Here is a 23,827-nt window from a genome sequence, read left to right on the forward strand (position 1 = left end):
AGTGGGGGTGGGGCTGGGGACCTGGACTCCTGACTATTGATGGGTAGGGGCTCCAGGTTAATTCCTTATCGATGCAGAATCGTCAGCTCATTAATCACAGAAGAGGTCAGAGCTTGGGGGTACATAGCTCTATCCCCCAATCTAGAGCAGAAGCAGCTATAAGCTTAAGTAAAGACACATACCCCAAGCCTCTATCCCTTTCTAGTCCCCTGAAATGAGCCAGGGACCAAAATGACCATCTCGGCCCCCATGGCTTTTTTTCTAGTGAGCGACCAACACCCCAGTATAGCTACTGCCTAGACCACCAGATGGCTACAGTAGAAACCCCCAGTTGTCCAAGGTGGACTCTCACATTGGGGAACTGAAGCCGGGCAGCCAGCACTGGAGATAGCATGTTATCAAATCATTATCCCCAAGGCTGCCCACTGCCAGTGAGTAATCTGCAACCTGAGTGCCCAGGCGGGTGCTCAAAGCTGCAGACCCTTTCCTTTACACATTCCCACAAACCAGGCCCGTCCTGCATCATCCCAAGTCCCCCCCACCTTAGACACACTGATGCTTTGGATGCCCTCGGTGTGTACTACAGAATAGGGTCCAGTTGGCAGCTCCTGCCTCCTGCACCCAGGTGACAAATCACCCTGGTTGGAGCCCAGTGAAGGCCCTGCACAGCCCCAGGCCCAGCTTGATGGCACCAAATATTCTGAATACAAGAATCCTGGGGTCCAAGCTTCTAGGGAATGTATATGGCCTGGCCTGCCAGAGCAAAGCAGCCCCAGGGATGGCTCAGGTTTTGGGAAGAGAAGTGGGTAATGCCCCGTTTCCATCGGGCTGGCTCCTTTCAGGTCTCAACTCTCCCCTCTCCTTGCCTTGGACTCAAGAGGTCCCTGATGGCTGGTTACTCTCACCCTGGGGGCCGTATGCTCTTTAACAGGCAACGTTAACCCTGAGTGAGGGCATGAAGCCTACCCAGCTGTGGGATCCTCAAGCTTGGTCTCATGGCCCAGGCAGCACTGCCACCTGTTGACCATGGCTGGGAATGCAACCACACAGCATAGAGATTTGTGGCGACGGTCCCAGAGGACCCTGAGGGCTGACAAAATGCAGATGGAGCCGGGCTCTGGAGGCAGAGGGTCCCTCAGTCCTGAGAATATCAAGGGTCAGCTCCCACCCAGAGCCTGGCCAGCCATCTCCCTCACTGCCTGTCAAACTTTCAAAGCCCTTCAAACGTTCAAATCCCTGCCCCTCCCAAGGCCCTTGAACACCACAGTAAGCTCATTCGGTCAACATATTTATTGCGTACCTACTATGTGCCGGCATTGTGCAGCAGCGACTTACGGAATGAGAGAGGACAGAGAACTCAGGCTGAAGCCTCCTCTCCTGCCTGGAGATGGTCCAAACGGGTCTCTCAAGGACATGCAGGAGTCCTCCCCCTGGTTCTGGTCTTCAGGGCTCCTGACTTAGCTTGTCCCAGCTCCTGCATGGTGCTGTCTTCCTAGCCCCACTCCTTCTGCCTGTTAGACACCGTGCCGCTTTCCTGGACCAGTGGCTTCCTGGCCAAGTGTAGTAGACCCAGGCAGGCCTGCCACTGCTACGTTCTCAGCTCCCCATCTGGCTGCTGCCTCGGACCCTCTGGCAGTGAGGCGAGAGAAGCCTCTGCAAGTGAACGACCAAGTGCAATCTATGCGGCTGGTGCTTCATGCTGCGGGGCTTTGGAGCAGAAATCACAGCCCCCTGCACCAGCCTGACCCTATCCTCTGAAATCCGCACAAAGCTCAGCTTCCTTTCAAGAAGTTAAAGACCAACCCAGGGCTCCTCATCAACCCCACCCTCCCCACTCGGGCGACCCTAAGCCTAAAAGCTATAGGAACCCAGAGCCTGACCTGCACTTATCCAAACACAGCCACGGCGCAAGACTCCTACGGAAGCCTGTCCAGGCACTCCCGCTGCCTAGGATCCTGGGAGAAACAGTTTCTGGGGCGGAGGCTGCTAAAATTCAATGGGAATTCTCTACTTGCGGGACCACAAAGTCCCAAAGGGCTGTCAGGGAGTTGAAGCAGAAGAGGACCCCGCCACCCACGGACAGAGGTTGTAGGGAGGTACTGGACGTTTATTTCTGGAGCAGAGCGGAGTGGGGTGGGTGGGGCAAGGGGCTCAGCAGTGGACACAGCTGCGCATGAAGTTGACGCAGAGGCTCGTGTAGTAAGTAGGGTAGTCACGGAGGTGGCTGACATGCGCAGACGACACGAAGTCCACAGAGCGCACCAGGACCCGGTGTGCCAGGCGTGCCTCCACCATGCGCTCCACGTCCCTGGCCAGGACCACCTCGTCGGCCCTTGAGTAGAGGTAGAGCTCGGGCCAGCGAGAGGCTGCATCGAGTAGCCTGTCATAGAAGTGGGTGTGGAAGAGGGCCGTGAGGGGAGCGAGCAGGACATGGAACAGGACTGCCACCAGGGCGAAGGCCACCAGGAGCAGCAGGCGCAGCGCAGCGGGCCGGTGCTCCAGGACGGCCGCCAGGGCCCGCAGAGCCCCCACCAGGTTGCTATCGCCAGGACCGCTGTCAAAGATGGTGCCCACCACACGCAGGTGGCAGAAGCGCCGATGGGTCTGCAGGAGCTCCAGCACGTATCGGTACAGCATGACACCGGCATTGCTGAAGACATGGAAGAGCAGGGGCTCCTTCTCAATCTCGTAATCAAAGAGTAGCTCAAGTAGCTTCTGGGCCAAAACACGAAGTGAAGGGATGCCCAGGGACTCGGAGAAGAAGACCATGTGCCATGGGGCTGTGTATCGGATCACGATGCAGCCCTGGGGAGAGGAGACAGGCCAGGTCGGTCCTCAGGGATGGGGGGCGGTGGGCAGGGGAGGGGGGAGTACAAGCGAGGGTCAGAGACGTCCGGCAGCTCCAACGGCCGGCGGCCCGTAAGCCTAGCAGTGCTCCAGGCAGCAGCTCACCACTCTCAGACACGGGTGCCTTCTGGGTGCAAGGTACACTCAAGGCCCGGTTGTGGACAATCGCTTCATGCTGGCAAGGCCACCCAGCCTGGCGTGGTAGGGGAGGCCTGGAGCTCGCTCTGGCTGACCAGGGCAAAGTCTTACCCTGGCCCGTGCCCTGTCTCTCTCCCACCTTCCCCCTGGCTTATCAGCTGCTCAACTCTGGCCTGTTTAAGGCCTCGCTGCTTGGGCCACCTGCTGCAGTGACTGCTCTGCACCCTCCCCACCCTCCCAGGCACCAGGAGCTGCCACCCCCACAAAAGCCAACACCGGAGACACAGCCTGCATGCCCCAGCCTTGCCCGCCAGAGGCCACTCGTGAGCCGGACTCGCGTCAAGTCAGTCTCTGGCCACAGCCGACTTCCCAAGAACCCTGAGAACAGAGTCCATGCTCTCTTGGCACCAATCCATCTGGTTCCAAGTCCTGGGATCGCTCCTCCCACTCGCCCTGAAATTCCAAATATAGTAAACACTAGTGTTCCTCAAATTCTAAAATCTGAGCCCATCTCGTAGGCTTCTGTACCCCACAATGCCTGTCAAGTATGCCTCAAAATCTCCAGACAGATCCTCTTCTAGGTCAGTTAGAAAAGGCAGCCAAAGCCATGTGCCTGAGTGCTAAGCCCCTCACCGTCAGGGGAATCTGAGTTAGGCGGACTCTGGGGTCGCCCAGGTCTGGGGTCGATTCCTGGCACACTTACTACCAGTAGGGGCGAAGAGCAATCTGCTTCATCCTCCTGGGCCTGTGCTCCCATCTGTAAACGGTGAGAACGTCCATCCCACGGGGTTATGGTGAGGACCGAATGAAAAATCGTACCTCAAGTGCCCCAAACAGCACCTGGCACCAAGTCAACTAACAGTAGCAGCAATTAGGGGCGGTAGGAGGAATAATGAGAATCTCTCTGACCACAGGACTGGAATGACCTAGAGCTAAACACGACAGTCAGCTGAAATAACCCTGCCATCAGCCCCCGAACTGACCCCTCCAATGGACTCAAACTGACATCTGTCCCCGACTCCTCCTGGCACTATTCTCACCAAGGCCCTGGCATGCCTACGCCCCCCTCCCGACACTCCGCAGAGGGGCCCCTGATGCCACCTGGCCCCTCAGGCTCTGGGAAATTTCATAAAGTGCTCAGTTCTAACTTCCCAACGGGATGTGAAATGTCTTCCCACCACCGCCCCCAACCAACACACAGCATTTCCCACAAATGCAAACACTCCCACATCACACCACCACACACACGCAACTCCCAGAACTACACAAAAGCCCACCACATCGTATCCCACAGATGCAGACACGCGTGGCAGCCACCACTCACATGCACACCCGCCACACCAGCTGTGAGTACACAACAAAGCCACAGCGGGCGAGACACACCACCACGCACACACAGCACCGGCGGGTACGCAGTTCCGTGCTGCGCTTCCCCCACGAGCGCGCATGCGCACACACACACACACACACACACACACACACACACACTCTCTCTCTCTCTCTCTCTCTCTCTCTCTCTCTCTCTCTCTCTCTCTCTCCCTCCCTCCCTCCCTCCCTCCTCCCCCGGAGCAGTCACACGCAGAAATAAACAGCAATTCCTGTGAACACGCCCCCTATGAGGACACACAGGTGTGTGCGCTCCAGCTCCGCGTCCCCTGTGAGCGCACGCGTGGAACAGCACTCCCCGCGAAGGGCGCGCGCTTGCCAAGCTTCCCTGGGCCCCGGGTCCGGGCCTCACTTTGAGGTTTCCCAGGTGCCCGCAGCTCCGCTGCCGCCTCTCCGGGCCCAGGCTCCCAGAAGTCCCTGCAGGTCGGATCCCAGCGCCCCCCACGCCCCAGCCTAGCCCGTCTCCATCTCGGGGCACACTCGCCCCGGGGCCCTGCTGTGGGTCCTTGCCTCCCTCTCCTGTATTTTCAGTCTCCTCTCTCCAGATTCCCGTCAAACCAACCTCACTGAAAAAAAAAAAAAAAAAAAAAAGCCTCGGGGCGCCCGGATAGCGCAGTCCATTAAGCTTGGACTCTAAGTTTTGGCTCAAGTTGTGATCTCAGGGTCCTGAGATGGGAGCCTCACATCCAGCTCCGCGCTCATCAGTCTGCTTAGAACTCTCCCTCCTCTCCCTCTCCCTCTGCCCCTTCCCCCTCCACCCCACACGTGCGCACTCTCTCTCAAATAAAATTATTTTTTAAGAAAGCCTCTGCCATTACACTGTGTTCCCCACTAACTCTATCCCACCCTCTCTCCACCTTCCTAGACAATCTCTGACCCTTGCCCTCTCCACCTCGTCCCCTCCCACTGACTCCCCTGCACTGCTCTCACCAAGGTCACCCACACTCTCCCAAACGGCCAAATCCACGATGCCTCTTAGCGCCCATCATACTTTCCTTCCAGCAGCATCTGGGATCATGTACTCCTACATATATTCTCTGGTAGGCCCATGTTGGGTGCAGAGATTACTTAAAAATGAAATCTTAAAAAAAAAAAAAAAAAGACCCTTAAGGAACAAAGTAACTAGATGCAATGGGTGATCCTGGTTTGAGCAAATCAGCTACAAAGGACATTTTGGGGACTGTGAGAGAATCTGAATATGGACTGGGAACTCTAGGAGACGAAAACAGATTAAGCAAAGTGGAGATCATGATCTGAAAAAAAGCAGAATGCAGAATGCAAAATAGTATGTTCAACAGATCTCATTTGGGTAAAAAAAAAAAAAACCTACACAGAAAAGCTGAAAGGATGGGCATGAACGAGTAAACAGAGGTTATCTCTAGGTGGCAGATATGGTATTTCTACTTTCTTTTAAATAATCAAGTATCAAGGTGCACCTGGGTGGCCCAGTCAGTTAAGCGTCTGCCTTCAGCTCAGGTCATGATCGCCGGGTCCTGGGATCAAGTCCCACTGCTAAGCGGGGAGTCTGCTTCTCCCTCTGCCTACCACTCCCCTTGCTTGTGCTCTCTCTCTCTCTCTCTGACAAATAAATAAAATATTTTTTAAAAGGATTTAAAAAATAATAATAATCGAGTATCAGGAGTTTGGGGTTGGAACATTTTTTTCTCCACACCCATCCTGTCCTGACCCCCTTCCTTTCCCAGAGGACCCCTCCTCCAGCCCTGCCAACTCAACCCTGCTGCCTTCCCTGGAATCTAACCCCACACCCCCACTTCAGTTCTCCCCAGGACCCCTCCCAGCCTCCTCACTTGACACTTGCCCTTTCTTTCATTCTCTGTCCTGGCCACACTCACCTATTCCTATTCTTCCGCCTGCCCTCAGGGATCTTAGTCCAATGGAGAAGCCAGACAAACAAGCCTGGCCCAGGGAGTGGAATTCAGAATGAGCCGAAACTACCTGCAGAACAAGGCTGTTCGTAAAAGGCAACGCCAGAGGACCAGCCTTGTTGGTTGGGGAACAAGCTCAGAACACTTCCCCCCCAACCCTTCTCCCATTCCAGGGCCACACACCCCTCAGGCCCAGTGCAGATGGAGGCCAGTGGAGGGAGGCTGAGGCAGGGCCTGGGGACGCTGGCTGGCCTTTCTCCCAGGAGATCCCCACTCCTTCTCAGCCCAGGGCTTCCAGGTGGCAACCAGGGCTGTCCGCGCCGGCGTCTCCCTGCTTTGGGAGGTCTGGGCTGAGGGCAGGGCAGGGCCAGGCCAGAGGCCAAAGATGTGAAAGGAGCTTCCAAAATATACCCAGGCCCTTCTAAGGCGCTCTCCAGTTACCACAAGCTCTACATCTAACCCTTGGGGTGGCCCAAGGAGAAGCCAGAAAACCTCCAGCCTGAATCTCTCTTTTCCAAGAGGCCCTCCTGCTCTGGGAACGTGAAGGTGCCACGGTCAGCCCTAAGACAGAAACTCACCTGGTCAGAAAAGGAGAACATCCTGGGAGCACTCACTATGCCCGGCACCCTCGGCCCGGGCTCTTGCTGCCCCTCTGGTCTGGGCCGACTCCAGAGCTGGGAGCACATCAGGCTGGGCTGCCCCCCGTGGGGTTTGGGGACGAAGGAAGGGGAAGCAGGTCAGGGGACTGAAGGAGACAGACCAGGCCGCAGAGCTGGCAGCAAAGGAGGGCTAAACCTGCCAAAGTCCCCATGACCCCAGCATCTTCCTCACGGGCTGTTCTCAGTGCCAGGCCTGTCACACTGGCGGTCAGCGGTCGAGCGGCCACGGGTGGCGGCGCCCCCCCCCCCCTCCGTGAGCTGCGTGTCCGCAAGCCTGCAGTACTCACCCTTTTGTGGTAGATGGCGCTGTACTTGGCGAGGTTCTTGTCTGTGCAGCCACCCCAGCCCAAGAGAATCACCAGGGGCTGTCGAGTCCCCACCTCCTTCCCGCCTTGGCTGGGGCTGTTCTCTGAAACACAGACATGGTAGGACTGTCAGCACTAGAGTCGGCAGGTGGGGTGAGGGTGACTGGCCAATCCAGAGCCAGTCTAGCTGTGGGCAGGGAACCAACAGGTGCCAGAGCCCGGCATATTCTGCCAGTGCCCGTGCCTCAGGCTCCCACGGCGCTTCTTCGTCTGTCCCGCCTCAAGTGGCAGTCAGGCCTCTCAGGAGGCAATGCAGGGTCACTGGAAAAACCCACGCGAGGGCACCTTTCTTTAGTAACCAAAGACATAGCCCAGGTGAGAAAAGTGAGAACTTTCCCCATGCGATTTCACCTTCTAATCCAGAGGTCTCAGCAAACTACAAGCCGTGGGCCAAATCTGGCTTGTGGTCTGGTTTTGTATGAACGGCACGCTAGAAAGAATAATGGTTTTTATATTTTTAAATGGTTAAACAAAATCAAAAGAACTAATATTTTGTGACACATGAACGTTACATGAAATGTAAGTTTGTCCACAATAAAGTTTTATTGGAACACAGTCATGCTCAGCCATTTACTTATTGTGTGTAGTTGCTTTCGTACTAAAACAGTGGAGTTGAGTCGTGGCAACAGAGACCCTATGGTTCGCAAAGCCTAAAATATTTACGGCCCCTTAAAGAAAAAGGTTGCCAGCCTATTCTAATTTCTCAAGCAGGTGGAAGAGGATCTTAAAAGGAGAAATGGATAGGACAATGCCAACAGGGAGGCAGACCAGACAGACTCTGAAGGACCATATTAAACCACCCACCCTGTCCTGCCAGAGAATAATAATCGCCAGTATTCACTGAGACTTAACGCTCATAACAACACTATGAGGAACATTTTTTTAAAGATTTTATTTATTTATTTATTTATTTATTTATTTATTTATTTATTTATTAGAGAAAGAGAGAGCACAGGAGGGAGCAGCAGAGGCAGAGGGAGAAGCAGGCTCCCCGCTAAGCAGGGAGCATGACGCAGGACTCGATCCCAGGACCCTGGGATCATGATCTGAGCCGAAGGCAGACGCTTAACCGACTGAGCCACCCAGGCGCCCCTCAACACTCTGAGGAATATTATCGCAGATGATGAAACTGAGGCACAGAGTGGTTAAGTTACTGGCCTAAGGTCACACAGGAAGTGTACAGCTGGGAATCTGGCCCCCGATCCGCATCCTAACTGAGCCACTTGAGACCTTCTGTGCCACCAGCACCATCCCCAACTAGAAGCACGTCTCCTTCGGTGATGTGCCAAGGCACAGGCCAGCTGCCTCCCCTGTGGCTACTTTCCAAGAGGCCTCCCTGCAACGTCATCGGTCAGACCTCACCTCATTTCCCCTGCTGAGCAAGGACCCACGCACTCAGGGGGGCTTCGGTGCAGGGACCGTCCATTACCAGTCATCTGCCCTCCCGCAAGGGCCGGGGTGTGCCCTTCCAAGTATCAAGCCACTTGGCTCTGCTCAGCTGCCACCTCGAGATTTATGGATGCCAGTGGTGACCTGGCAACAGTAAATTTCAAGGCTAGTTAAGAGGATGGTAAATATAAATCACTAACCTTTGGACAAAAGGAAGACAACAATTTCCTGTGGAAATTAATGTGATTGAAAAGTTCAATGTTCCTGCTCTCCAGCAGTGGTGACTCTGGCCTTCAGAGATTAACTGCCCGCCCCCATGGGGATCCCAGGCTGGGTTGCAACTCAGCCTGGAGCAGGAGCTGCCAGCGCCTGCCTCTGTCCCTGCTGAGGCCAGCCCGCACCCCAGGCTCCCCTGACGCTGGCCCAGCCCCTGACGAGGGAGTCGGTCCTACAGATCTAACTCGGGCTACTCCAAATATTCACACCACCTTTCCTCCCCTGGTGTCCCCATCCCCTGCCAGGGCAGCTCATCGACTGCCCGGGCCCTTCTGGCGCAAAGGCATCTGGGCCCCAGGGAGGGCCACATCCTAGACCAAGCCTGATGGGGACGGCCACCCCTGAAGCTCGGGCTGCAGCAGCCTCAGGTGGCAATCAGCAGCCACCCATTTGGACCTGCCTTTGAACCTCGGAGATCCAGGAACTCCATTTCTGAGACCTGCCCCACAGAGGCTCCCTCACCTCTGTGCAGCTGCCTGAGCACAGGCTCCCCTCCCCCAGCCTCCAGTGGTCCCCTCCTGTGCCACCACCAAGACGCATCACAGGGCTTTGGCATGTGTCTCACATACAGAGAAGGCAGCTGAGGGACACCACACCCCCTGGCAGCCTCCTGAAGTTAAGGCCAGCCCCCACCAGCAGGGATGGTGCATTCCCAGTTGGGGAAGGTTCGAATGGCTTCTGCTGGGGCCTCTGACCTGCCCCTGGACTTGAAACTCTCTTCTGCTCCACCAGGTTTTACAGGCACCCGTGGCCTCACCGGCTCAGGTAGGAACGACTCTTCCCCAGAAAGGCATTTCCATGAAGACACTCTCAGGATACGGGCACCCTGCACACGCCGCCCCCTCCCAGAGCCCAGCCTTTCCGTGCAGCTCCTCCTGGGAGAGAACTGGTCCCTCCACTCCAGCCAGGCACTCCAGGCTGCCCCGAGCCACAGTGGCTCTTCCTGCCCGTGGGCGTCTGCCGTTCCCCCAACATAATCTCCTCCCGGGGCCCCACTCTCCCCGCCCACTCCTCACTTCAGCCTTCATCCTGACCTCTGCCCACCGGAGCCATGCTGCCCCTTCTGATTCCATATTTCAAGTGCTAGAACCCAGAAGTCCAAGGTGCTCTGGCAACGTGGCTGAGAGTGCTGGCGACCGGGAAAGGCCTCCCAAAGGAAGACACACGGGCTGCGCTGCCCCTGAGGCCCGGTAGGACCGTGCTGGGAGGAGAGAGGCCATGAGCGGGGGCAGGAGGCTCTGGAGAGGCTGTCATCGGTCTGAGGCCCAGCAAGCAGTCCTGGGGGCCTAGAAGCCAGGGTGAGGAGCAGCAGTGGTTGGGAGAGCCGCCGAGAGTGGCACTGGGGCCCGATCCTGCAGGGCCTTTCAAGCCATGTTAAGAGTTGGGATTTTATTCTGTCGCGGTGGAGGGCAAACGATGATTCTGCAATTGGGGAAGTGGCGCGATCCAATCTGGATTAATGACTTGCACAATGATTTGACATCCGTCTCTCCCATTAGCCAGCAGGCCGTGTGAAGGCAGGCCCGGAGTGCGGCGTGCTTACCACCCCGTCCCCAGGTGCCCAGCCCGTGGCCGGCCCCTTCAGGCACGCGGGAGAAACGTGCTGGAATGAACATGTGGCCGCAAAGTGAAGGACGGATGCGAGGAGAAAGAGCCAGCATTCTTCTTGCTACCCACTGCCCTTTCCGCAGTAACAGAAGTACTGTTATGGCTATGGTCACGTAGTGCCACGTCCGGACCATGATCCCCGCACCCTCTGATACAAGCCCCTGTTCTTTTCATGCTCATTCCACTGGCCACATCACCCGCCTCCCTCCTGTGGCTGACACCTCAGGGCCTCCGGCTGCTGATCCTCAGGGCCACGACTCAGGCCCCCGCTCCAGCTCTCATCTATGCTCCGAGACGTCCCGTGACCCGGAGCAGGCAAGCAAATCCACCTCGTAAGCCATCACGAACCGCTCTGAATTCCCCATCTCCTTCCAGCTCGCCTCCCCCTTTCCCATCACCAAGACAAACAATAAGGGCAACAGGAAAAGGAGCATTACCTGTCGAGCACCGTTCTAAGCACTTTATGTATCAACTCATTTAATCTTTACAACAATCCCATGAACAATGTGCTGTTATTATTCTCATTTTGTTGATGAACAATTAAGGCACAGAGATAATCGATAACTGGCTCAAGGTCACACAAGTGATAAGCAGTAAAACTGGAATCCAAACCCAAGGGGTCTAGAGGCCAGCTTGTAACCACTGCCCCAGCCGGTGCCCTGGGTAACGAAACCCAAGCCCCCAGGCTGAACCAAATCTCTACCACCTCAGCTTCAAACCTGTACACCTAGCTGCCTCTGCCCACCAACAGATCCGACTCCGACCTCTTTCGCCTCCTCCTCCTCAGGGACAGGCCCCCCCAGCCAGGGCCCCAACATAGGCTGCCTCATTGGGTCCTACAACCGTTCTCGGAGTTAGTTACTATTGCTCCCATTTTACAGATGAGAAAACTAACACACAAAGAGAGTAAGTCCCTCTCCCCAAGAACATGCAGCCAGGAAGTGGCAGAGCCAGCGTCCATCTCTCTGGACCACCACGCCTCCCCCTCCCACCTCCAGGACCTCGCACGCGCTGCTCGCCCCCGGCCCAGCGTGCTGCCGCTCCATGTGTGTGCTTGGCTAATGCCCATTCCACCTGCTGCACCAGCTCACTGCTCACTTCCAGGGAGCCTCCCCTGAGGCCTCCCCCAACCCCTTCTCATCCCTCACCCCCAACGCCAGACTGGCTTAGACGCCCCTCGGCTGTACCGCCACAGCGGCCGCCATCACCATGCCACTCGCTTGCCACGCTTCTGGGCAGTGTCCGTTGGGAACAGGGGGGAGGCTGCTGTGACCTGCAAGGCAAGAGAAGGCAAAGGCCTGAACCCAAACAGTGGAAGACAGGTAGGAAGATGCAGGCAAAGGACAGGGACAAGAGTAATTTTGGAACATGGATCAAAAGTCTCAAAAACATGCCATCTTTGACACAGAAATTCCACTTCTAAGAAAGAAAAATGTTTAGCACATGGAAATATTTGATAATACATTCAGCAAATCAGAGACACATATGTAAGAGCTAAAACCATAAAACTCTTAAAAGAAAACACAGGAGTAAATCTTTGAGGCCTGGCATTAGGCAACGGTTTCTTGGACGTGACCAAAAGTGCAAGGGATAAAAGAAAAATAATAATAAATCGGGATTTCATCAAAATGAAAAACACTTGTACTTCAGAGGACGCCGTCCATCAAAAAAGTGAAAATAACAACCCCCAGAATGGGAGGAAATATTTGTAAGTCGTATATCTGATAGGGGGCTTGTTTCTGGCATATACCAAAAAAAATCTCTTCCAATTCAACAATAAAAAGGCAAACAACCCGATTAAGATGGGCAAAGGATTTGAATACACACTTCTCCAAAGAAGACAGACGACTGGCCAAGGAGCACACGCGAAGAAGCCCCGCATCACGGTCATTAGGGAAATGCAAATCAAAGCCACAGCGAGAGCCCGTTACGCCCGCCGGGATGGCTGTAACCGAGAAGTCAGACAGTAGCAAGTGTCGACGAGGACGGAGAGAAATCAGACCCCTCAGACGCTACCGGTGAGAACGGTGAGAACGCAAAAAGGTGCAGCCAGTTTGGAAAGCAGTCTGGCAGCTCCTAAAAAAAAAAATTACACATCGAGTTACCGCAGGGCCCAGCACTTCTACTCCTAGGTGAACACGCTGAGAGAAGAGAAAGCACGTGTCCACGCGAAGACCTGTACGCAAATGTTCGCAAGAGCCACCGAGCAGAAACGACCCAAACGCCTCTCAATGGTGTGGTACAGCCGTCTGACGAAATACTATCTGGTCAGAAACCACCAGCGGGGTAGCAACACAGGCTACAACACGGACGGACCTCACAAATCCAGGCTAAGTAGAAGAAGCCGGCCACAAAACACTATCTGTCGCATGATGCCGTTCACATGAAACGTCCAGAATAGGGATATCCACAGAGAAGCAGAGTAGTGGTTGCCAGGAGCTAAGGGAGGGGGAACGAGTGACTACTAGTGGGAACAGGGTTTCTTCTGAGGTGATGGAAATGTTCTGGAGTTAGTGGCGATGGCTGCACAATTCTGCAAATATAAAAAACGATGACCTGTACAGCTTAAAAGGGTGAGTTTTATGGTATGTGAGTTATATCTCAATAATGCTATTATTTTAAAAAATTAATAATAATAGGGTTGCCTGGCTCGCTCAGTCCGTAGAGCATGCGACTCTTGACCCCGATGTTGTTAAGTTCAAGTCCCATGGTGGGTATAGAGATTACTTCAAAATCTTTTATTTTTTTTTAAGATTTTATTTATTTATTTGACAGAGGGAGGGAAAGAGAGCACAAGCAGGGGGAACAGCCAAGAGAGAGGGAGAAGCAGGCTCCCCACTGAGCAGGGAGCCCGATGTGGGGGCTCCATCCTGGGACCCTGGGATCATGATCTGAGCTGAAGACAGACGCTTAACCAACTGAGCCACCCAGATGCCCCTACTTTAAAATCTTTTAAAAAATTAGTAGTAATACATTAAGTGAAAAAGCACATTGAAAAGCAGCATATACAACAGAATATATACATATTTATAGGTGCATATATATTTATATATATACACACGTATATTTATGCTTAGAAAAAAACACATCAAATATTAATAGCAATTATTTCTGGGACTAGTGGCGATTGCTTTTTCCTGATTTTTTTTTTTTTTTACCCATTTTCTAAAATCAACATGTATCACATTTGCAATGAGAGTTAAAATGTTATTTTAGCCCTTTGGTAGGCAGAAGTATTCTTTTCAACCCTGGTGATTCTTCAGCACCCACAAAACAATTTAATCTCACACGCTCCCTGTCCTCTAGAATTTCTCAACAAAACAATACTGACACCAATAATGTAAGAATTACAGATACATATATTGTACATCAGTTCAAGTCATAAAACTAAAGCATGAATTAGATTGTGCATATCCCAGGGGCACGTGAGAAGACAGAGGAGAGGCTGACAAGGCATAAGGGTCTATGGCACAATATGTGCTTTTTCTCTGTACGCCAGAGTCCAAATGCAAAGAACCTATGTTTTCTTTTTAATACACAAAGATAAAAGGATCCTCAGTTTCCTCTACTCCCCAGAAAAACTTCCTAGAATCTCACATATCTAGTTCCGGCTTTTTTTTTTTTTTTAAGTAAACTCTACCCCCAACATGGGCTTGAACTCACGACCCCAAGATCAAGAATCACATGCTCTACCAACTGAGCCAGCCAGCTGCCCCACAGTTCCCATATTTATATATTTAAATTACTTTATTTAAAATTTCCTTTTTTTTTTTTTTTTTTTTACTTTTTGAAATAACAGCCTAGGAAAGTAGCACAGTAAGAGTACACACTTTATAAAACTATATCTGAATTTAAGAGAGAGAGACAAACCGGGGCGCCTGGGTGGCACAGCAGTTAAGCGCCTGCCTTCGGCTCAGGGCGTGATCCCGGCGTTCTGGGATCGAGCCCCACATCGGGCTCCTCCGCTATGAGCCTGCTTCTTCCTCTCCCACTCCCCCTGCTTGTGTTCCCTCTCTCGCTGGCTGTCTCTATCTCTGTCAAATAAATAAAATCTTAAAAAAAAAGAGAGAGAGAGAGAGAGACAAACCAAGAAACAGACTCTTAAGGATAGAGAACAAACCCCCGCTCCCCAGAGGCGGGGGTGAAACAGGTGATGGGGACTGAGGAGGGCACTGGTCGTGATGAGCGCTGGGTGCTGTATGGAAGTGTTGAATCACAATACTGTACACCTGAAACTAATGTTACGCTGTATGTTAACTAACTGGAATTAAAATAAAATAAATTAAATAAATTAATATAAATAAATAAAATAAAATAAATTAAAATAAATTAAATTAAAATAAAACCTTTACAAAAATAAAAATAAAACAAAACCTTATCTGCGTCCAAATCTCTGGCTCCGCCACGAGTAACTATGAAACAGACCTTGAGCAAGCTCCCTAAACTTCAATTTCCTTATCTGTAAAATGGGGCTATTAATGCAGAGATTAAATAAGAGAATGTCTGGAGGGCTTAGCGTGGTACCCGGCACAAGGAAAGAGTTCAGTGAACCCGAGACACTAGTCCTTCACGAGGAGCACGTGCGTCCTGTAGAAAAGGAGAAAATGAATGTCTAATAAAATTGGAATCCCACTGTTTTGTAATCTGCTTTCTTCCATTTAGCCACATATTGTGAACCTCTCTCCCTGTCAGCTTATATATTTCTACATCACTCTTTTTAGTGGCTACGGAGCAACTGTAGAATATTTCATCTGTGGTGACCAATCTCCCATTATTGGACATGATATTTCCAATTTTTGCTATTATAAGAGGATTCTGTTGGACCCCTCTTTCTCTGTGTGTGTCCTTAATTGTGTCCTAGAAATGGAACTGTACTCAGGCAACACTTCCTAACGGCAACCGGAATCCACACGCACGGGCTGCGGAGTGGAGCTCCGAGCCGAAATCTGGGATAACTTGGGCCGAGACACCTCAGCTCCCCGGAGTTTCTGGTCCCCGTATGTAGAACGGAGTAAGAGCTCTCCCTCCTTCACAAGGTGGTTGCCATTAATAAAATCAGGAGAGGTGCTCCTGGCAGGCCTGGCATGTGAGCAGGATATGGTCAAGAGCAGGACAAGAGAAACCCTGGCGAGCTCAGAGAAAGGAAGCCTGTAAAGGGTCCACCAGGTCTGGATCTCAAATCCAGAGCCTAGCACAGCGCCTGGTATAGAGCAGACAAATTAGAAACGGTTTTTGCTCATGTGTGAAAGAGACCGTGATTCCAAAAAATATAGGCATACCTCAGAGATATTGTGCACTCGTTCCCAGACAACCCCAAAAAAGCGAGTAGCACGATAAAGAATATCTCAATAGAGTCAAACAAATTTTTTGGTTTCCCGGTGCATACAAAAGTTATGTTTTCACTCTACTGTAGTCTATCAAGCATGTGCTGGCATTGTCTAAAAAAACAATGTACATACCTTAATTTAAAAACACTATTGCTGGGGCGCCTGGCTGGCTCAGTCAGTAGAGCATGGGACCCTTGATCTCGTGGTTGTGGGTTCAAGCCCCACACTGAGTGTAGAGATTACTTTAAAAAATAAAAAAATAAAGTCTTTAAAACTACATTATTGCTAAAAAATGCTAACCATCATCTGAGCCTCCAGCGAGTCATAATCTTTGCTGGTGGAGGGTCTGGCTTCGATGCTGACGGCCGCTGCCTGGTCAGGGTGGTGGGTGCTGAAGGCTGGGGTGGCTGTGGCGATTTCTTAAAATAAGGCAACATGGAAGTTTGCCACATTGATTGACTTCCTCTCAGAAATGATTTCCCTGCAGCATGTGATGCAGTCTGACAGCATTTTACCCACAACAGAACTTCTTTCCAAACTGGGAGCCCATCCTCTCAAACCCTGCAGCTGCTTTGGCAACTAAGTTTACGGCCTATCCTAAATCCTTTGTTGTCATTTCCACGATCTTCACAGCATCTTCACCGGAAGTAGATTCCATCTCCAGAAACCACTTCCTTTGCTCGTCTGTGGGATGTAGCTCCTCGTCTGCTCAGGGTCTGTCGTGAGATGGCAGCAGTTCAGCCACATCTTCAGGCTCCACTTCTAATTCTGGTTCTCTTGCTCTTTCCCCATCCCATCTGCGGCTACTCCCTCCACTGAAGTGTTGAATCCCTCCAAGTCACCCATGAGGGTTGGAATCAACTTCCAAATTTAATGTTAATGCTGTTAATGCTGCTATTTTGACCTCTTCCTGTGGATCACAAGTATTCTTAATGGCATCTAGAATGGTGATTCCTTTCCAGAAGGTTTTCAATTTACTTTGCCCGGATCCATCAGGGGAATCACTCCACGGCAGCTACAGCCTCAAGAAATGAATTTCTTAAATAACAGAACTTGAAAGTTGAAATTACTCCTTGATCTCTAGGCTGCAGAATGGATGTTATCAGTCCTGAAAACAACATTCATCTCATCACCCATCTCCATCAGAGCCCTTGGGTGACCAGGTACATTGTCAATGAGCAGTCATACTTTGAAGTCTTTTTTTTTCTGAGCAGGTCTCAACGGTGGGCTTAAACTATTCAGTAAACCATGTTATAAACAGATGTGCTGTCATCTAGGCCACACTGTTCAATTTAGAAAGCACAGGCAGAGTTTATCATAATTCTTAAGGGTCCTAGAATTTTCGGAATGGTACATGAGCATTGCGTTCAACTTAGAGTCACCAGCTGCCTTAGCTTCTAGCAAGAGAGTCAGCCTGGCCTTGGAAGTTCTGAGGCTGGGCACTGACTTCTCCTCTCCAGCTATGAAAGTCCTATATCGCATCTCCTTCCAATATAAGACAGTTTCATCTACATTGAAAATCTGTTGTTTCGTGTAGCCACCTTCATGAATGATCTTAGCCAAGTCTCCTGGAGAACTTTGCTGTGGTCTCTACAGCATAACTTGCTGCTTCACCTTCCACTCTTACGCTGTGGAGACGGCTGCTTTCCTCCAAACCCACGGACCCACCTCTGCCAGCTTCCAGCTTTCCTTCTGCAGCTTCCTCTCCTCTCTTAGCCTTCAGAGAATTGAAGAGAGTGAGGGCCTTGCTCTGGATTAGGCTTTGGCTTAAGGGCGTGTTTGATCTTCTGTCCAGACCGCTCAAACTTTCTCCATATCAGCGGTAAGGTTGTTTTCTTATCATTCGCATGTTCACTGGAGTAGCACTTTTGCTTTCCTTCAAGAACTTTTCCTTTGCATTCGCAACTTGGCTATTTGGTACAAGAAACCTAGTGTTCGGCCTCCCCCGGCGTTCCACAGTTCTTCCTTAATAAGCTTAATCATTTCTAGCTTTTGATTTAAAGTGACAGACTCATGATCTTTCCTTTCACTTGGACACTTAGAAGCCACTGTAGGCTTATTAATTGGCCTAATTTCAATACTGTGTCTCAGGGAATAGGGAGGCCCAAGGAGAGGGAGAGAGAAGATGGAATGGCCAGTCAGTGGAGCAGTTAGAACACACACAACGATCATCAGTTAAGTTCACTGTCTTATATAGGTGGGGTTCGTGGCGCCCCAAAACAATAACAATAGTGACATCAAAGATCACTGATCACAGATCACCCTTAAGAATATAATCATAATGGAAAAGTTTGAAATATTATGAGAATTACCAAAATATGACAGAGAGACACAAAGTGAGCAAATGCTGTTGGAAAAATGGCACCCATAGACTTGCCTGATGCAAGGTTGCCACAAACCTTCAATCTGTTTAAAAAAAAAAAAAAAGCACATCTGCAAAGTACAATAAAGCAAAGGACAATAAAACAAGGTACGCGTATAATTAGACTCCTCTGTTTAAAAAAAAACAGGGGCCCCACAGGTAAGGAGAAGATGAAGTCCCAACTCACTCTTCACCTGGGCCTCTAAGGCCTCTCTGGTATGACAGCTCTGTGGGACCACCTCAGCCCCCACCCGCCAGTGCCCTTCCTTCTGCACTTTCTTTGCTCACCATCTACCTAACAGCCCCGTGAAGCTCTGGGTCCAGCTTGGGCCACTCTCCTCCAAGAAGCCCACTGCAACCACTGGGGCCCACCATGGTGTTCAAAACCACTCCAAACTATTTCCCAGGTGCTAGTGAAAGCTTCCTGAAGGTTAAGGGGCCTTCCCCCCCCACACACCCTTCTTTTCTTTTTTCTTTTTCTTTTCTTTCTCTCTTTTTTTTTTTTTTTTTTTTTTTGGTGAGTGCTTAGCAGAAGATCACGTTCACAATAAAACCTGGGCTCACAATAAACCTATCACTTCCCCTCTCTGTGACCTCCAAAGGCCTTCCTTGTACTCTAAGGGTAAGCCCCTTGTCCAGACCCCGTGAACCAATTATTTCTGAAAATGTTTACTGAACATGACAGCAATATAGTGCTGTTAAGAAGGCCTGCTGGCCTGCCAGCAAGCCAAAGAGGGGCCCTGGGGCAGGACTTGGCTGACCATTCTCTGGCTGGGAGAAGGGGCAGCATAGCCTCGGCCTGGGATGTCAGAGCATCTCTGGCTCAGGCCTACAGAGCTGCCAAGTGACTCCATTCAGCCCATTTGGCATCTCATCGTTGCCAGGCCGTAGCAGGAGTGAGCAAAACCATAAAAAGCACTACAACAGGGATCCCTGCTATGGGAGCCAGGAAAACAGAACCTTCCCCAAGGATATGAGATGGGAGCAGAGTATTAGGAGGGGAAGGGGATCACTGGTCAGAGAAGAAGGATGCAGGGAGGTTCCAGGTCAGGGATCAGCTTCAGCGAAGGACCAGGCAGACCACTCTCCCTGCATGGGCAGTCACAGATACCGGCTGGTGGGATTCCCAGCAGAAGGATCCTAGGCTGCCCAGCCCGGGCTCTGAACGACCCCAGATCTGCAGCTGCCTTCTAGGTAACTGATATGTCAGCAGCAGCTGCTCACCTGTCAACTCACAGCAGTGCTGGGCACTGCAGTTCTGATGTTCAAATAGGGGGAAAGAAATTCCAGAAATCAAACATGATTGTCCTACATACTTCTCCACCATAAACAGCAAATGCAAAACAAAGACACTCTCCAGGATCCCCAAAGGCTATGCCCATGTGAAGCCACGTCAGGCTGGAGGGAGCTCTTGGCACATGGGAGACAGATTCAGGGGATCATGGTGCTATTACCCTTTGGAGGGGTGCTACAACTTCCAGCTCAGCTCTGGGGCATGCACTTGGAGAGGGAAAGGCATGATGAACTAAAGCTGATCCAGAGAAGCAATCAGACGGAGGAGGTTCTTAGAACCACATCAGAGGAAGGACAGCCAACAGCCCTAGAGGTATTTCTCTTGGAGAACAGAGATGTGAGGAAGGCATGAGCTGACCTCTTGAAGAGAGAGGAGAGAGATGACTTTGCTGTATTGTACCCACCAGGACCCTCTAGTCCTGCAGTTACCACATCATTGTGAAACCACCTGCTTATAAACCCTCACCCCTTCTGAAAACCACAGCTCCCTGAATGGAGCCTGGGCATGAGTCACTTCCGAGGCACCAGCATCTAACCCGCAGCCAGGACACAGCAAATGCTGAACTGAAAGCAGAAATGACAGGAAGGCCTATTGTGGCTCAAGAAAGGGAAGTGCTTTCTAACAATCCCAGTTACCTACAGCAGGCCAGGATGTTTGGGAGGAAGCATCCTGTCCGGGAAGGGTCTGGAAGCAACAGAAGACCCTCATGCTGGTAGGACTAAATGGCCCCCTGAGGTTTCTTCCCATTCGAGGACGCTGCCTCATGAAGCAGTGAGGGGAGCCACAACCAGAGGAGATACACCGACGTGCCAGGCACACACACCCAGCCACTGTCCTGTAAACCCTCACAAGTGAAGTAGGCACTATTGTAATTCCCATTTTACAGTGCAGGAATCTGAGGCCCAGGAAGGTTCAGCAACTTGCCAAAGCCATGAAACCAGTAGGAGGTAGAAATGAATGGCCAGCCAAGGCCGCCAGGCTGCCCACCTGGGCTGAGAGAGAACATCCGCCCTCCTAGCCACACAGAGGGCAGCTCCAGCCCTTTGCAGCTGGTGGCTCTCCAAGGGCAATAACATTAACTGGCTTCATCTCCCCCTGATGCCAATACTTTTCAAAAGCATTTTACAACCATAAGCCCAAGAGCCCTATGCCACCATACCCAGCTCGAAGGAAACAGAGATGGTCCAGAGCCACCTGTCCTGTGGGAGCCTAGCGGCTGCCCTCTCCTCCTAGACCCCAGCCAATAGCATAAGATGAAATGGGAGGAGGGCTGGGAAGGCTCTCCTGAAGGAGGCAACATCTGAGCTAAGCCTTCAGTGACGAACAGGACAAAGACAAGCGAGGGGGCAATGTGGGGCAGCAGAGGGGAAAGGGCATTCCAGACAGAGGAAACAGCAGGAGCAAAGGCAGAGAAGCAAGAAGTGTGTGGAGAATCACAAGCAGTTTGGGTTGCCAGAACATAAAACTCAAGTTGAACAGTAGAAGGACACAGTGATCAAAGAGATAAGCAGGGGCTGCTAAACTGCCAAAGACTTTGAATACCACGTTAAGGAACTTGAACTTGATTTATCCTGAGGGCAGCAAGGAGCCACTGAAGGGTTTTAGGCAGACCCGTGGTAAGAGCAAACCTCTACGTGAAGGAAGATCACTGTGGCAGCCATGCAAGAGGCTCAGCAGCTGGCAGGGAGAGGAGGGCGGAAAGGCCATGTGGACTAAAGCAGGGAGAGACGTGCTGGGCTCAGTACCTCAAGCCTCCTCTATCATAATTCCCTGTCAGGGCCACACTTTCCATTCTCTGGGCCCCCAATCCCACTGTCACTGCAGGGACCCGGGCCTGCTCTACAGGCTACTCATTTTGCGAAGCCTCCCACACCCAAGTCTTTAATGATACGACTCTAGGCAGCTGCTAATCACTATACTTACTCCATGCCACGCACTATGCTGGGTCCTTTACACAATTACCTCAGTTGTGCAACCAACAGCCCTGGAAGGGAGGTTACTATCGGTAGCCTTGTTTTGCAGCTGAGGAAACTGCCAGAGGTCATCCAGCTACTAAATGGAGGATCTAAACCGACTTCCACCTAACGGCAGAGCCTACTCGGTTTACCACTGCCAAGGAGAGTGGGAGGGATAAGTCCCGTGTCCCGGGCTTCTCCAAGGACCCCCGGGAAAACAGTGGGTGGAAAATAACGGGTGGGTCCCCTAGCCACAACGCCGAAGAGAGGCTGGAAGTGGGAAGCCTGACCCCAAACAAAGGAATCAGGACAGCCCCTGCCCTCTGCAGCCCTCAGCTGCTAGGAGAGAAACGAGGGCACGCACCTGAGAGCTCCAACTGAGAAGCCAGAAAAAGCCCCCAACAGAGCCGAGGCCGCAGGGAAGGGGCGGGGCTCACACGCGGAGACCACTCCGGGGGCGGGGCTTGAACAGGGGCGGGGCTCTGTGGGCCCGACCAAGTCTAGGACCTGCGGGACCCCGTGAGGGGGCGGGTCGCGAAAAGGCGGGGCTCCGAGAGGGGCGGAGCCACAGCTGTGATTGCGACCCACAGACTCGTTAGGTTACCTCCCCACGATTGGACCCGACCCTCGTTCCATACCCTGGCTCCAGCAGGGCTGATCCGGGATCTCGATGGTGTAGTCCAGCTCAGCCGAGGCCATGGTGAAGGCGCCAGCCCTTGGCACGGGCCTCCGCCGGAACTCCCGCTCGCGCGCCCGCGACTCACCCGGGAGCCTCCCGGGCACCGCCCAATCACCACCCACCTCTCCCGTCGCTGCCCAATCCCTGAGCCGCGCTCTGTGACCTCCCGTCCTAGCAACCGCCGAGTCTCTCTCCGAGCCTCTCGCTGCACCCCACTGCTCGGCCCTAGCAACCATGCCCCGCCCCGTTCTAGCCCTGCTTCGCAGCCATTGGCTGACTCGCGTGATCTAGGTCCGGTATTGGTCAACCCCGACGCCGGTCGGGAAGAGTCCCCACCCTCCCGTGTAGGTAAGAGGATCTGCAGGAGGTTTGCGGTATTCTGGAAATGGGAAGGTCTCCCTTCCCCACCGTGTCTTATCCTACGGGTGGACGGCAGTGCCCTTTGACTTACATCATCTCCTACCTCTACCAACCTTTACCAGACGCAGCTCTGAGGGCTGGAGGTAGAAAACCGTACAAAACGGCCTAGGGAACGCGTGCCTGCCCATCCACCAGAGAGTGGGTTGAGGCGGATTTTTGGTGGAGTGAGTGGTAGGCAGGGGAGTGGTGTCTTCAGGGGAAGACTCTAGAGAATGTTCTGTTCGTGGGGGACACAGAGGGGCTAGAGAATACAGTTTTCTTGCATTTATCCATGTATTCAACAAATATTTACTGAGCACCTAGTAGGTAGGTGAGCTCTAGTGGAGATTATTGGCCATGACTTCCATAAGTCTTAAAAGGAGAGGGAGAGAAACCATACCTGAACCAACTCTAATTCTGTGTGAGGGATAAATACTACCGAAGAATAGGCCCTAAGGATTTTAGGGGCTCAGGAAGTGTTGAAGGGGCATTGATGACATTGGGGACGTGTCTTGAGCTGGACCTTGAAAGACTTGTGGGGATATGGAGGACAAAGGACTCCTTGCAGGAGCTCAACAAGGGGAAACTGAAGGATAAGTGCCAGAAATTTTGAACGTCTTCTGGCCAGAGGAGATACTAATGTGAGAGTAAACTTGGAAGAACAGTTAGCATCTTGGAGGGTCTTTGGTGTCAAGCTCAGACTTTATCCTGAGGACAGTGGGGAGTCATTGAACGGCTTTAAGCAAAGGAATAACAATCAGATTTGCATTTTAGAAAGATCAGTACAGAGAATGGATTGGGGATTGGGAGAAGGAGGGAGACTAGTTAGGAAGTTGTTTAAGTAATGGGGAAAGATTATGGTGGCCTAAAGAATGGAGAGGTAACAGGAATGAAGAGGAGGGGATGGATTCCTTAGACACTTGTGAGCTAAAAAGAACTAGACTTGGTGCCTAGTGGGGCAAGTAGGAGAAATGAAGAATGACTTCTAAATTCCTGGCCTAAATGCCTGACTGGAGCTTGCAAGATAAGCCTAAACTGGAAATAGAAACGTGGTGGTCTGTAGTGCCTTATAGACATCAGCCACACCAGTGGATGGATTTGTTGGGCTTCCCAGAGAGCATAAATAGGAGTAAGAAGAGAAGGCCTAGGACAGAGCCCTGAGAAGCCCTCAAGTCTGAGGGTCTGCAAAGGCGGGTGGACCTGCAAAGTTAATCGAGATGAAATGTCCAGAATGGTTAGATAGTCGGTGGTAGAACG

At 52.0% G+C, this 23,827-nt stretch overlaps 1 protein-coding gene across 4 annotated transcripts; it reads right to left on the reverse strand.

Annotated features, from left to right (window-relative positions):
• Positions 1-1,275: 1,275 nt before the first annotated feature.
• Positions 1,276-22,380, reverse strand: TMEM53 (transmembrane protein 53). Of its 4 annotated transcripts, none has more exons than XM_045799725.2 (4): positions 22,131-22,380; positions 7,204-7,325; positions 6,836-6,952; positions 1,276-2,805 (listed from the first exon to the last, which is right to left on the reverse strand). In XM_045799725.2, the coding sequence occupies exons 1-4, from the start codon at positions 22,189-22,191 to the stop codon at positions 2,152-2,154; spliced, it is 954 nt and encodes a 317-aa protein (XP_045655681.1). In that variant the 5' UTR covers positions 22,192-22,380; the 3' UTR covers positions 1,276-2,151. The 4 variants fall into 4 exon arrangements, with proteins under 4 accessions (XP_045655681.1, XP_045655684.1, XP_045655683.1 ...); XM_045799728.2 differs by lacking the exon at positions 22,131-22,380 and adding an exon at positions 21,857-22,088; XM_045799727.2 differs by lacking the exon at positions 6,836-6,952 and having other exon boundaries at positions 22,131-22,362.
• Between the last annotated feature and the right edge of the window lie 1,447 nt (positions 22,381-23,827).

Source organism: Ursus americanus, chromosome 12 (assembly GCF_024610735.1).
Source record: "Ursus americanus isolate L20-20 chromosome 12, mUrsAme1.1.p, whole genome shotgun sequence".
NCBI classification, from domain to species: Eukaryota; Metazoa; Chordata; class Mammalia; order Carnivora; family Ursidae; genus Ursus; species Ursus americanus.